General features: G+C 36.3%; 1 protein-coding gene across 9 annotated transcripts in view; it reads right to left on the reverse strand.

Moving 5' to 3' along the window:
* Positions 1-14,849, reverse strand: part of MICU3 (mitochondrial calcium uptake family member 3) — a 113,417-nt gene that overhangs the window by 10,720 nt on the left and 87,848 nt on the right. For 6 of the 9 annotated variants that reach the window (XR_009258950.1, XR_009258949.1, XM_058720104.1 and 3 more), the window contains 3 exons: positions 14,474-14,569; positions 8,582-8,682; positions 7,942-8,113 (listed from right to left, as the gene is read on the reverse strand). Coding sequence is in view for 7 of the 9 variants with exons in the window: in XM_058720104.1 (XP_058576087.1) it covers positions 7,942-8,113; positions 8,582-8,682; positions 14,474-14,569 (369 nt within the window). In the remaining 2 variants the exon portion in view is untranslated. Of the gene's footprint in view, positions 1-1,693; positions 3,386-7,941; positions 8,114-8,581; positions 8,683-14,473; positions 14,570-14,849 lie in introns of those variants that run through there. The other 3 variants (XM_058720102.1, XM_058720098.1, XM_058720101.1) reach the window with 3 other exon arrangements.

The following is a 14,849-nucleotide window of genomic DNA, read 5'->3' on the forward strand; positions in this document are numbered from 1 at the left end:
CTGTTTATTTACACTAAAGGAAAGAAGTTGAACTCTTACTTCACTTCATAGACAAAAATGAACTCAAAATGGGTCAAAGACCTAAATTTAATAGCTAAAATTATAAAAATCTTACAAAAAAACAGAAACAAAAACTTCATAACCTTGGAACTGGCAATGGTTTCTTCCTCTTGTTTTTTTTGTTTTTGGGGTTTTTTTTTACATCAATATATTCTTTATTTTCAAAGAGGAAGAGCTGTTGTATTTTCTTCCTGGTAATAGTTTCTTAATATGACACCCAAAGTATGAGCAACAAAAGGAAAATAGACAAATGAGACGTTGTCAAAAGTAAACATTTTTTGTGCATTAAAGGGTACTATCAAGGAAAGTAAAAAGACAACACACAAAATGGGAGAAAATACTGGGAAATCATGTATCTGACAGGATTCTAGTATCCAGAACATATAAAGAACTCTTAAAAATCAATAACATAAATGGGAATGCAAGCTGGTGCAGCCACTCTGGAAAACAGTATGGAGGTTCCTCAAAAAACTAAAAATAGAACTACCCTATGACCCAGAAATTACACTACTAGGTATTTATCCAAGGGATACAGGTATACTGTTTCAAAGGGACACATGTACCCTCATGTTTATAGCACCACTATCAACAATAGCTAACGTATGGAAAGAGCCCAAATGTCTATTGATGGATGAATGGACAAAGAAGATGTGGTATATATACACAATGGAGTATTACTCGGCAATCATACAGAATGAAATCTTGCCATTTGCAACTACGTGGATGGAACTGGAGGGTATTATGCTAAGTGAAATTAGTCAGTCAGAGAAAGACAAATATCAAATGACTTCACTCATATGAGGACTTTAAGAGACAAAACAGATGAACACAAGGGAAGGGAAACAAAAATAATATAAAAACAGAGAGGGGGACAAAACAGAAGAGATTCATAAATACGGAGAACAAACTGAGGGTTACTGGAGGGGGTGTGGGAGGGGGAATGGGCTAAATGGGAAAGGGGCATTAAGGAATCTACTCCTGAAATCACTGTTGCACAAGATGCTAATTTGGATGTAAATTTAAAAAATGAAGAAAATAAAAAATAAAAGTAAAAAAAATCAGTAACATAAAGACAACACGATTACAAAATAGGCAAAAGACTTGAATAGATATTTTTCCAAAGAAGACAGACAAATGGCCAACAAGCACAGGAAAAGATGCTCAACATCATTATTCACTGGGGAAATGCATATTGAAACACAATGATACCACTGCACATCCACTAGGATAGCTAAAATTAAAAAGGCAAGCAATAACAAGTGTTACTGTGGAGAAAAATGTAGAAACATTAGAAAGTTCAGACATTATTAATGAGATTATAAGATGCTGTGGCTACTGTGGAAAACAGTTTGGTAGTTCCTTAAAATGTTAAAAATTAAGGATGTCATTGGGGCGCCTGGGTGGCGCAGTCGGTTAAGCGTCCGACTTCAGCCAGGTCACGATCTCGCGGTCCGTGAGTTCGAGCCCCGCGTCAGGCTCTGGGCTGATGGCTCGGAGCCTGGAGCCTGTTTCCGATTCTGTGTCTCCCTCTCTCTCTGCCCCTCCCCCGTTCATGCTCTGTCTCTCTCTGTCCCAAAAATAAATAAAAAACGTTGAAAAAAATTTAAAAAAAAAAAAAAAAAAAATTAAGGATGTCACGTGACCCAGCTATTTGCCCGGAAGTATATATTTAATTCTCTGACAGTTCAAAACACATGTCCACATTAAAAAACTGTAGACGAATATTCATAACAGCATTATTTGAATAGTCAAACTGGAAACAACTCAGAAACAATTCACCAACTGACAAACAGGAAATGTGATATATCTATATAATAAAGTAGTATTTGGCAATAAAAAGGAATGAAGCGCCATTATTTGCTAAAATATGGATGAACTTTGAAAAAGTTATGCTAAGTTAAAGAAGCCAGACATAATGGATTACAAATTATATGACTGCACTTTTATGAATATCCATTATAGATAAATTCATAGAAACAAAGCAGATTAGTGGTTGCCATGGGCTAGGGGGAGGTGAACTGAGGAGGACTGCTTAATGGGTTATGGGGTTTCTGTTTAAGATGATGAAAAAGTTCTGGAACTGGTACTAATGATGATTGTATAACATTGTGAACAGAATGCCTCCAAATTTTACTCTTTAAAATAGTTAAAAGGGAGAAATGGTAAATTTTATGTTACGTGTCTTTTATAATAAAAATTTACATAGACTATTGAATATGTCATTCAGGATGTGAACAAGCATGTGTAAGTCCATCTGGATGGAACTGTGGCAAGGCCTCAGTGAACAAAACCGAGAGAGTTGGTAAGACATAATTCAATCAAGAGACAAACTAGAAAATGCTGTAGATCTCAAGCTGCAGTGTGATTACACTGGTTGTACCGGCAGATACCATACGCTCTATCTGCAGCCATGATGGAGCTCCCAGTGTGTGCACCTGTTTATCTTTGGTTGAGGTACATAAGCGTGAAATCATTATTAGAAGACTAGGACGAGACTGGGGGGAGTCATGCCATGGAAAATGGCAGGGTAGGGTGCTTAAAAAATTGGTCCCTCCATTGAAACAGCCATTAGCTGGGAAAGACTGACAGGATTAACTTTTTTCAAACTCTGGAATCTAATCCATAGTTGATAGCAAGGAGGGGACTGGTTAATGAAGAGAAGGGTAGCTGGAATTCAGGGAGAGAGCACTGTGGTGTTTCCGTCCACTGAACTAGCATTTTTATCTTTCGGTGCTGTGGGATAGTGCTGATGTTCCCGGCGTGGCTTCCTGGTGCCAGAGGGCTACTATGGTATGCGATTATTAAATGTTGTGTTATTTAATATAAAATGTATTGGTAATTAAAATGTTGTTATTAAAATGTTACACATGCGATCTGACCTGTATGGTGGTTCTCTGAGGGACTAGTGAAGAGGCTGACTTTTGTTTTGCCCCTCCCTCCTGGGCTTTCCTGGGGACAGTGACATCTGTCAAAAGATTTAAAGACATGCACACCCTGTGCCTGCCTGACACAAGGGGTGACAGATGGGACAGGTGGCAGACAGAATCCAAAAACTTGACAAAGGGAAGGCTGAGGAGAATGGTACTAGAATAGGGGCTAACAGGGACACCGTAGATACCTGGGAAATTAAACGTAACCAGGAACTGCCACATGCTTTGAAAATACCTACGGATGTTAGGTTACCACCTCTTGCAGATCTGTGGGCTTTGTGGAGGCAGGAGATGAAGGCAAAGGAAGAGGCTTCGGTAGCTGGGTTAGTGCAGGAGGAATGCTCCAGCTCAGAGCTGAGTAGCAAAGAGAACACTCTATGTTTTTCTTCCTGGCTCTGGGATGTAAGGATCTCTGTCAGTTCTCTGGCTAATCACTTAGATAACAGAACAGAGTCTTCAGTGACTATACATGACAAGAAATGCACTTTCCCCCATTTATTTAGTGACTTCGCCAAGCTATTTCGCGTACACAGCTGTAGGGGAGAGTTTGGTTTTTCAGAGTTAACACGGTATAATATTCAAAATGGTTAGGTTTTAGCAAAAAATTACAATGTGTACAAAGAATTAGGAAAACATGGCCTATTCATCAGGGAAATACATCAACAGAAACCATCCCTGAAGAAGTCCAATCATCGGACTAAATAGACAAAGATTCTGAATCAACTAAAATACACTCAAAAGAGCTAAAGGAAACTATGGATAAAGAACTAAAGGAAATCAGGAAAACTACCTATGAACAAATTGAGAATATCAAGATAGAAACTGTAAAAAGGAACAAAATAAAAATTCTGGAGCTGAAAAGTACTATAACTGAAACACAAAGTTGAGTAGGTATTCAGCAACAGATTTAAATAGGCAAAATAGAGAATCTGCAAACTTGAAGATAGAATAGTTAAAAGTATTCAGTCTGAGGAGCAGAAAGAAAAAAAAAATGAGGAAAATTAACAGAACCTGAGGAACCTGGGGACACCATCAAGTGTACCAATACACAAATTATGGGACTTCCAGAAATAAAAGGGGAGAAGACAGCAGAAAGAATAGCTTTACAAATAATGATTGAAAACCTCAAAAATTTGATGTACGACCTAAGTCTACACGTTCAAGAAGTTTTATGAACTTGAAGCAGGAAGAACTGAAAAGATCCATACCAAGACACATACTCAAACTGTCAAAAGACAAAGGCCATCTTGAAAAGATCCATACCAAGACACATACTCAAACTGTCAAAAGACAAAGCAGGAGAGAAGTGATTCTTCATAGAGAAGGGATCCTCAATAAGACTAACAGCTGATTTCTCATCAGAAACCATGAGGCCAAAAGTAAGTAGGACAGTTCAAGTGTTAAAAGAAAAACATCCGACCATTCTGTATGTGGCAGAATTCTGTATGTGGCAGAGCTATCCTTCAGAAATGATTAAGATGTTCTCAAGTAAACAACATGTGGCAAAACTATCCTTGAAAAATGAAGAAAGTAAGACATTCTCAGATAAAACTCAAGGGGGTTCGTTACTAGCAGATCTATCCTACAAGAAATGCAAAAGGGAGTCACCGAGGCTGAAAAGAAAGGAAACCAGAATCTAACTCAAAGCTATATGAAGAAATAAAGAATTCTATTTAGGGTGAAGGTAATGGTAATTACGTAGATACTGCTTCATACTCGCTGGGATGGCTATAACTAAAAATTTATATATATATATACGTATATACATATACATGTATATACGTATACATGTATATATATACGTATATACGTGTATATGTATATATATGTGTATATATATGTATGTATATACGTATACATGTGTATATATATATAAATGTATATACGTATACATATATATAAATGTATAGACATATATATATATGTATACGTATATATATAAATGTCTATGGACAGATGAATGGATAAACAAACAGTATACATACATTGGAGCATAATTCAGCCATAACAAGGAATGGAGTACTGATACAAGTTACTACACGCGTGAACCTCAAAAATACGACGAAAGAAGCCAAACATGTAAGGTCACATATTGCATGATTCTATTTATATGAAATAGTCACAATAAGTAAATCCAATGAGACAGGAAATTGACAATGATTACTAAAGGCTGGAGAGGAATGACATAATTTGGAGGTCTATACACTAATGACTACACCCCTAAATGCTAGGGTCACATATCCAATTGCCTACATAACTCCTTCATTGAGACATCTCATGGGAATCTCAAACTTAAATTGTCCAAAATGAAACCACTAATTCTTTCCTAAAACCCCAAACTTGAAGTCTTGCTTAGCTCAGTAAACGGTACTGCTGTTTCACAATGTGTTTCGGGCCCAAACCCTAGGAATTCTTGATTCTTCTTTTTCCTTCACATTGAAATCTAATCCAGCAGCAAGTTCTATCAGCTTTCCTCTTTAAATGATCCAATTTCTCAGCACCTTTCCCTACATTCACCCTGCTCCATGCCATATGCTCATCTCTTACCTGCACTCCTATAACAATATCCTAACTTGCCTCTTTCTTTCAGAGCTGGGCCAACTGAAGTGTACTCTGAATATACCAGCCATGATGATCTTTTGAAGGAGGAATCAGATCCTGTGTGGCCCATGAGTCACATCATATTGAGGTGTCACAGCAGACAGTGAATGCATGCTGGATAAATACTTGACGGATGAATGCACACAGGCCTATGTGCTAAAGCAAGGCTACCAAACTTCCTAGAGCAGACCAGAGGGGAAGTATTTTTATTTGTTTAGGAAATATAGTCTTTGCTGCAACGACTCAACTCTACTATTAGGGCGCAAAAGCACTCACAGACGATACATTCAAAGAATGAGTGTGGCTATGTTCCAATAAAATATTATTTCTGAAAACAGAGGAGGTAGGTAGTTTGCTGACTCCTGTTTCAAATTTTAATGATGTAGTAGCGTCCCATCACTCTTACAATCACCATTAAAAGAAAATCTAAATTCCTCGAAGACCTAAACCATCTCAGTCTCTCCATCTCCTACTACTTTCCTATGCACTTACTTTACCCTATTTTGCAATTTCTCAAATAAACTCAGCTTTTTCCGTGCCCACGCCTTTGGTATTTGCTGTTTCCTCTGCCTCTTTGCATAGGTCATTCCTCACAGTCTTTCCTCAAAAGCTACCTCTTCAAAAAAACCTTTCCCCAACAGTCCATCTCCTTTTCCAGTCCTCATGACTTTTGTTTAACATCTAGCATTATCTGGAAATAAATCATTTATTTATTTTTTGTTTACTTGTTTATTGTGTCTCTCCACTAAGAGGTATTTCCATGAGAAGGATTTTGCTGATCTTGTCACTTTATCTACAGTAGCTAGAATAAGGTCTCATAAATGGTTGATGCCCAATATCTGCTAGATACATGGATGAAAATTAAAGTATTTTAGAAATGTCAAGGGCTATCCAAGTAGCAGTACCTGTTATTCTTTTGGAAGGAAATGGATGAGAAATGAGAGGAAGGGAAAGATATAAGTAGGGTGTGGTAGGAGTATCATTGGCTTACAGTCTTGGGTTTGATTCCCTGAACAAGTGTCTAAGTATCTGAGAAGACTCGGCTTCACTTTTTCTAAAAGAAAAAATGTCAATATCTGGAAGTCTGTTCTAAGGATTGATGACGTAATATCAAACCAAACAAATATCAGGAGAATTGATGCTGGTTCATTTGCCAAATTTTCTTTCTTTCTTTTTTTTTTTTTTAACTGTAATGATTTGTAAAACTAAGATACTTCTATCAATTATAAGTTTTCAGAAACTGAATTTAGCCTAAAGGAAAACTTTTTATTTTCAGATAATTTTTTGATGTATAAGTTGCAAAAACAGTAGAAGCGTTCCCATACACTCTTTACCCTGGAACTGAACTTTTTGAGTTACAGATTGCTGTTTCCATTTGGTAAAAGACAAAGAAAAGCAGATTCATTAAAGCTCTAAATATTCTAGCAGCTTGACAAAGTAGTACAATTTCCGATATTTATTTTTAGGGATGTGGGTATCAATTGGAAAAAATTCAGTTTATCATACAAAACAGATAAAAGTCCTCTAAGAGATTATGTAAACTAATGGCCAAATGCATCAAGCCTTTTTTTCTCATTCCATAGGAGACCTGGAGAATTGTTAGCACTGTCACAGTGTAGCCACTTTAAACAAAGTCAAACTATTTGCAAGTTTTTCTTGGATAGATTAACTTGATCCTTCTATAAACACAAATAGAAGGCAATATATCCAAAACATCTCATGCTTGAAGGGGTACTTGTAACACCAGTTCCATTTGGTTGCAATGATGCATTCAAATACCACTAGATAATGCGACTGCTCAGAATTGCTGACAACACATTTGCTGCTAAACAAATAGACAATCAGTTGTCCCAGGTTCTTAACCATTCGTGCCATCCAAACTCTTTGAAAACTTCACTTCACTTCCTGATAAGATCCCTCACTCATCAAAGGCTGTCTTCAAATGACCTTTTTTTTTAAGGATATTATGGAATAAAGTGTTACTGAGATGATGTCGATATAAACTGTTTTATATGAGGTGATGTTGATGTGGTAGTCAAAGCATATAGCTCAGTAGAATTCTCTTCAAAAATGATATTCATAATTTGAATTACACAACTGCTAATAATCTTAAAGGTTTTCAGCATTTCTAAGAAAGACACGGATATTGACCCAGAATTTTACATTAATCAAATTTTGAAAATTAGCCAGAGCACTTAGGACACTGAGGAAAAAAGAATGAAATATATCCGAAGTATCTATTAATCCATAGCAGAGAAAAAGAATTAAGGAAAGGACACTATATTTTATAGACCTATATAATTACAAGATAGTATCATATGTAACAAAATAGATATGGGTGATTAGATACCTTTTCTTCAGGTATACTGTAACGCACATTTTCCAAAAATACTGATGTATTTTCCACATTTGTATATCGTAAAAGAATATGAGCAAAATCTTCTTCACTGATAGTGTTCATCCCATTAGAGTAGGAAAGGAATTCTATTTCTAGAACTTCTGTTTGTAGGTTATCCATGAATCTATGACAAAATATATAAAGAATGAATACGATAAATGAAGAATGATGGTGGGGGCTTTGGCTTCCCCATCTGTGAAATGGGGATAACACAAAGACCTTGCAGGGGAGCAATGAGACTTTCGAGAGTTACTGTGCAGTGCCAGGCGATTACTACATTGACACTATATCCATGTTTACTAATGTGGTTCACTGAGACTAAGGAGTTGGGGAGATACCTTCTCAGGAATATACAGGACATAATCAATCCAGATATCCAGGCATTTCTTATCATTCAGCAACTTCCTATTACACTTATCAAGATAACCACTAGCATGCTGGTACTGATGGAAGTGCGTATTTGTTATAGAGATATATTCAGTTAAGATGAAAGCAGCCAAGAGGTGAGTATTTCTGCACCAGATCGTTCCTAGAGACCTTTCTGACTTCAGCATGTTAACCTTTTTTAATACAAATATAAAGGTAAGCTCACCTATAAAAATCTTCAAAGTTGAGCTCAGCTTTTCCTTTCTTTCCAAAAAAGTGCACAAGAAGTGTAGTATCTGTTACCAAACTTGTAATGTCATCAGCACGCTTAAAAAAATCACAATTTAAAGGTGAGCTGCAATAAACAGAGTAGGGATACCCAACATCCCTCAAAGAATTTTATCACCATATAAATACCAAGAACATACAAACATTAAGATTAGAATGAAAAGCATAAGGGTGCATTAATAAATGCCATTATAGGCAAAATGAAGTTCAATATTTGAAAACAGAAATATGACTGAAATTGATCTTTATCCTCAAAAAATTTTAAAGATTAGGATTATACTTTAAGGAGTTTTCAAACTCAAAGTATACATATAGGTTATCTGTATTTTAAATTATCTAAGATAGCTGAAATCCTTTACTAATCACCTAAATGTTTTCTCACTATATAAGTCATTTAGTTTGGGTTTTCCTAATCAACCCAAAAAATCAATGTTTTTTAAGGATGTCAAAGGCGGTAAATTCTTCAGATGTACGAAACATGGGGCTGACAAAAGAACTGTCAGAAGCTTCACAAAATAGATTCCTTTAAGCATCACATTTTCCTTTTGTATTCCACATTTATGATACTTTAAATTGAAGATACTATATTTTGAAACGATTACTTTGGACATTACACCATCTATAATTTTGTTTAAAAGTCTTACATTATTTTTTGAGTGGATAAGAAATTAATTCCAGAGGATTTTTTCCTGCAGTTTCCAACAAGCGTGTTCTTAAAATCACGTGATTCTAGTCCTTATAAAGTTTACTGGCCTCTGAAAACAGTCCTTTCCTTTAATGTAGCGATATCAATTTTCCTTTTTTCCCCCCCTCTCTCCCCTTTGATTCTTTTCTCTTCCTTCTCTTCTCTCCTTCCTTCCTCACTTGGCCAATAACTCATACCTATCTTATAAACTCAGGTATAAAAATTAAAATTCAAATGACCGTAACTCTCCCATATATTATCCTGGAAAATGTAAGAAAAATAAGAGGTCAAATAAGAACTACTATTTTCTGTATTAAAAAAAAACACAGTCATAAATATCCATCTAAAAGTACATATCTGAAATATTACTTCTTGGTGAGAATTCTGTCAGCATTTTATAGAAAACAGAAGAAATAGCATATACTTCTCTACAAAGGAGTAAGTTGTGATCTGTGTTCCCTGACAAAATGTCTCATCTTACCCACCTTCCACACATTAACTTTTGGTAATCCTCTGATTCTTTATAGTTCTCTTCCCAATCTTTCACGAAGACAGCAATTTTATCCTTCATAATATTTGTTGGATCTTTATTTCCCTTCTCCCTAGACCAACTATTATTAACTACTAATGAGTAGTTCAATGTTATAGAGACTACATCTCGTGATTTGTCTTTTCCCTCTCACACGGCTTCTTTTAATCCCTGTTTTTCTAAAGTGGTCTCTTTGCTACGGTGATTACTCAGGTCTTTCTTAAAAACTCCAACATGTAGGTATCTTCCACTTTAAATGATCTCAGATTGGTGAAATTCTTTAGTAAGACTATAGGTCTTATTTATATTTATTTAGCTTGGATTTTCCTAGGTAATCCCTAGCATATAACCTCCTTTAACTGGTTTGAAAGATCTCTACTGCTTCTTAGTTTGCTGACAACTCCCAGGATTTTCAGGAGTTGGAATAACTTAGAAGTTTCCTGTAATATATCCAACTTCTTTGAAGATCTGATCGCCAGGGAGAAAACACCACAGCCTGGAAGCCAGGTGTCCCATACTATCTTTTAAATATACCTTATTGAACAAGCAGATGATGGATGTTGAGGAATATGAGTGGTGCCAGCCTTTCAGAACTCCCTACTGATAGTAGACAAGTATAATTTTCAGTAGTGCTCAAAAGGCACTATTACCTCCACCAGTGGCTTTAGGTGGAGGAGGCAGACTGCCATAAGGACAGGATTTAAAATCAGAAGATCTGAGTTTATGAATCTTTTGACCTTTAGCTTCCTTATCTATACAAGAGGCACAAACCTACCTATGACAATGAATGTGAGGATAAAATTCGGGTATGAATGTAAGTCAAGTATACAAGTGTTATTATTGGCAGTCATAAGCTGCTTTGGTGTAAAGCATTAAGACTGTTGGGAAAAAAGAGATTTCTCATGTTAATTATAAACATTCTTTTGTGATTGTGTATCATCAAGTCTAATCCATCATTATCCATGGAAGAGCTTAAGGAAGCAGGGGGAGGAAATATTTGAGAAGGCATGACTAAATGGAGCATCAAGTGGACGCTCTATCCAATCAGAAGTCAGCATGAAGAACGGGGGGGGGGTGTGGTATCCATCTAGAAGCTAGAGGAAGGGAATGTGGGGGAGGTATAAAGTGGGTAAAAAGAGGGGCCATGGTGTTCTAGAAAAAGCTGCTTACTTCACAAATAAGCAGTGGTGTGGTGAGCACATAAGATGGTGAGCTCAAGTGTCAGATTTCTGGCTTCGGATCCTGAATTTTAACCGCTTAGTTAGGTGACCTTGGGAAGTTAACCTCTCTGATGACATTATTACCCTCAGGAATAATAACAGTACCTACCTTGAAGTGTTGTGAGGCTCAGGTAACACATGTAAATCATTTAGCACTATAACTGGCATACTGTAAATGCTTAACAAATGTTGGCTATTGTTTATTTTTGCCAAATCAATACATTTCAAGAAGTTGAAAAAGGACTACACGAGACAGAAAAGATGATAATGTTGACGCTTAATGCAAAAAAAGTTTTACATGGTGCATTCTTACTTCTTTTGTTAACTGAAACTGCCCATATATGTTATATAGACCTGAAAAAAAAAGCCTTCAAATGAGAACACCAAAAGTTAGTGAACTCCGATAACACCCTCATGAAATGTTTTCCTTTAGTGCTGTGATGTCCTCTACCTCAAGACCTGACACAGTGAAATGAGATGGCTTTGTTTTACACAGGTTTTAAATAATGACCTCATTCTTCCAGCTTTTCTCATGCCCACTGAACAGAGCAGATCTTCGTTTACAGTCTTTCATCATCAAAATCTTATTAGACTTAGGTTGCACTTATCCAGATAATCCAGACCCACAGAGGCATAAGTAACAGTTTGACATTAGAGAAAAAAAATTAGAAAATGGAAATGGTGAAAACTTTTCTCCCCCCCATTCAATGAAACAGAGCACTGTTGGGAGTCATTGAAAACTATACCAGTGCCCTTAGTATCCTGGCAGTGTTATGTAACTTAAATCACAGGGGAGTTGGGACAAAATAGAGACTTTATCCCTTTGATTCTTGTGCTCATTGTTAAAATAAAATGAATTCAGGTGTTTTCATAACAAAGCAAGAAAAAGCCACAAAAGAACCCTATGGCCATTTATGAGAGACCCTTATCTTTTGGGGCTTAAAAATTACTTTAAAAGATTTCATCAAAAATAAAATAAATTAATAAATTTGCATGGAATTAAAAATGTCAAATATTCCAAATTTTTAAAATATCTTTCAACATATTTTTATTGATTACAGTGGTATAATAATCTTATCAAACTCTATCCAAGGGTGGCGTATCAAACAGATTTCTAAGCTTTCTTTCAAACTAACGTGAATTCTGAAATACTGATACTATAAACAATTCGATGTACACTGGCATCAGTAGGAACCGATAAGGAATTACGATGAGCTGTAACTTAACTACAGTTAATTCTCAATTATCCTCTCTCATGTGGGATGGTAGTAACAGAGATAATCCCCAAATAATTATTTTACTTTAGAAGACAATATAAGTTTTGTTTTCTTCTTTCTTCTATCCGATTTACTTTCATGATGTTTGAATCAATTCATTAAATAATCTAGCATCTTATGAGTGAAGTGTAGGTTGATCATAGCCAATAGTGTGCCAGTATACAAGCTCTTTAGGAAAAAAAAAACCCAACAACTCCGATTTGTAGCGTTGGCCAACTTCTATGGTATTAATTCCTCTATCATGGCCACTTTGAAGGACCAACAGGATGTCATGGAATGTTGAATTGGGAAGAGATGTGCAGAATTAGCTCTAGGAAGCCATAAAATCTAGTTCCAGCACACCTCTGATGAGTGAAAAACATCTTCAAAAGGTCTTATGCATACATATAATCTTTGAGTATATGTAAGAGCTGACTGGTCTTCTGATATTAAACCTCCCCAGATCTGGATTAAATTCAACATCGAATTAGCAGACTGTTGGAAGAAATTCCAACTGTGGGAATTTCTTAGATTAAAGACAGGCTGGAGGCTGAGAGGTGGACAGTCTCCGATGGAAAGAGAGCAGGGACACGACTGTTAGTTTGAAGCTAGGTCCCAGTTGGGCTGTAGGACTCCAGGGCTCATGTCCCCAGTTGCTCTTATTTCAGGCATTTACTACCACGTGCCTGCACAAATGATCACAGAAGTAAGTACTTCTAACATACCTGTAAATGGAACATCAATTACCACTTTATGCCTTAAAAATGGTTCAAATTAAAAGGTAATTTTAAAGGGTTAATTACTGGTCATAATTACATCATATTTACATATCAGAGGTAAATTGGAGAAAGGGAAAAATGCTTTATTTATGTTTTTGTATTTTAAAATTGAGCACAATTGACAAAACTAACATTGCCAAGTGTTTGCCTAGCCTAGGGGTGCCAACAGAGTAACACTGTATATGGGTAACAGAAGTCACACCTGGATTCCTGTTCACGTCTTCAGATTCTTAGGTGTAATTTTTAAGTCAAAGTTTAGGGCTGCCTGGGTGGCTCAGTCGGTTGGGTGTCCGACTTTGGCTCAGGTTATGATCTCGCAGTCCTTGAGTTCAAGCCCCAAGTTGGGCTCTGTGCTGACAACTCAGAGTGTGGAACCTGCTTCAGATTCTGTGTCTCCCTCCCTCTCTGTCCCTCCCCAACTCACACTCTGTCTCACTCTCTCTGTTTAATAAATAAACATTAAAAAAATGTATAAAAAAAAAAGTCAAAGTTAGAAAAAGAAATGAGAAGCTAACTTTAAAGAGAAAAATAATGAAAAATGTATCTCAGTATTTACTGAAAAGTTCTTTGTGGTAAGACTGACAGCCATTTCTAATAAAGTTCTTAAAAATTAATAGAAAATATAAAATAGTGTTTAATGTAAAAGACATAGCCCATCTTTAAAAATCACAAATTGCTAACAAAACAAAACAAATGAAAAATCCCTAATAACAGCAGCATAATGAGTCGGTGGTGGGAGCACCCCACCTGAGTGCAGCAATAAGGTACATGTCTCTAGAGAATTCAAGAACAATAATGAATAATCGTCAGTCCGCTTTTTAATTTTCCATGCACTGGCAATCCTGAACACTGTCAAGTTAAAATATCCCTCCCTTCCTTGACTGACTTCTCCTAGCATACCTCTTCTATCCCCCTTGGTAAGCTACACGCTAATATTAGGAAATTTAATATTGAAATCTACCATACGCTAAAGCATTAGCTATCTTTTTACCAAGTTAAAAGTTTCAGCCTTCATGTAACATTGCAAATTATAAGGTTAAAAGATTCAGTGAAACAATAAAATAGTACTTTCAAATTTCCTGAAAGTGAGCCTTAAGTTAAAAATAGCAATATTTCTTTTTAATTAAGTTGGAAAGTCACAAGTTGATTTAATATAGACCACTACAGGTGGCTTTGCAGCCACTGCCAGCACAGAAGACATATTCGAACATACCGTTCGGACACGGGAATTATTGCTTTACTGGAGAAAAGGGAAAATATAAAATTATTGCTGGTTTCATCATTGTAACTCTGAAATGAAATGAAGACCAGATTTACAAAACGGCAAATAGTACAACGTCCTGCTTGAGGTTTAATTGTACCTCTGCGAGGTCTGAAAAGAGTGCTTGGCTTGTATTACGTCTCAGTGTATCCCAATAGCTTCTGGAGACCAGTTCCTCAGCATCTGTCTTAAGTACCTGTAGAAGTTTTAAGAAGTACATCTGAAATCTAAAGAACAGTCACAAAGAATGATAATTTATACACTTTAAGTCTCTTCTAGCCAACCTTGAAAAGAAAACACATTAACTTACCTGTTTTGTTTTCTGCTGCGCACAACAGTATTATATTACATTGCTGGTAAACCCGGGGTATTTTTTCAAAGGTGTAATGGTATATAACCACTATTTCCACGTACAATGTGGCTTTGTCAAAAAGAATCGCATTCCTCGGCCCTCCCCCATGCTGCCTACCGAAACA

Source organism: Neofelis nebulosa, chromosome 3, assembly GCF_028018385.1.
Source record: "Neofelis nebulosa isolate mNeoNeb1 chromosome 3, mNeoNeb1.pri, whole genome shotgun sequence".
Taxonomy (NCBI): Eukaryota; Metazoa; Chordata; class Mammalia; order Carnivora; family Felidae; genus Neofelis; species Neofelis nebulosa.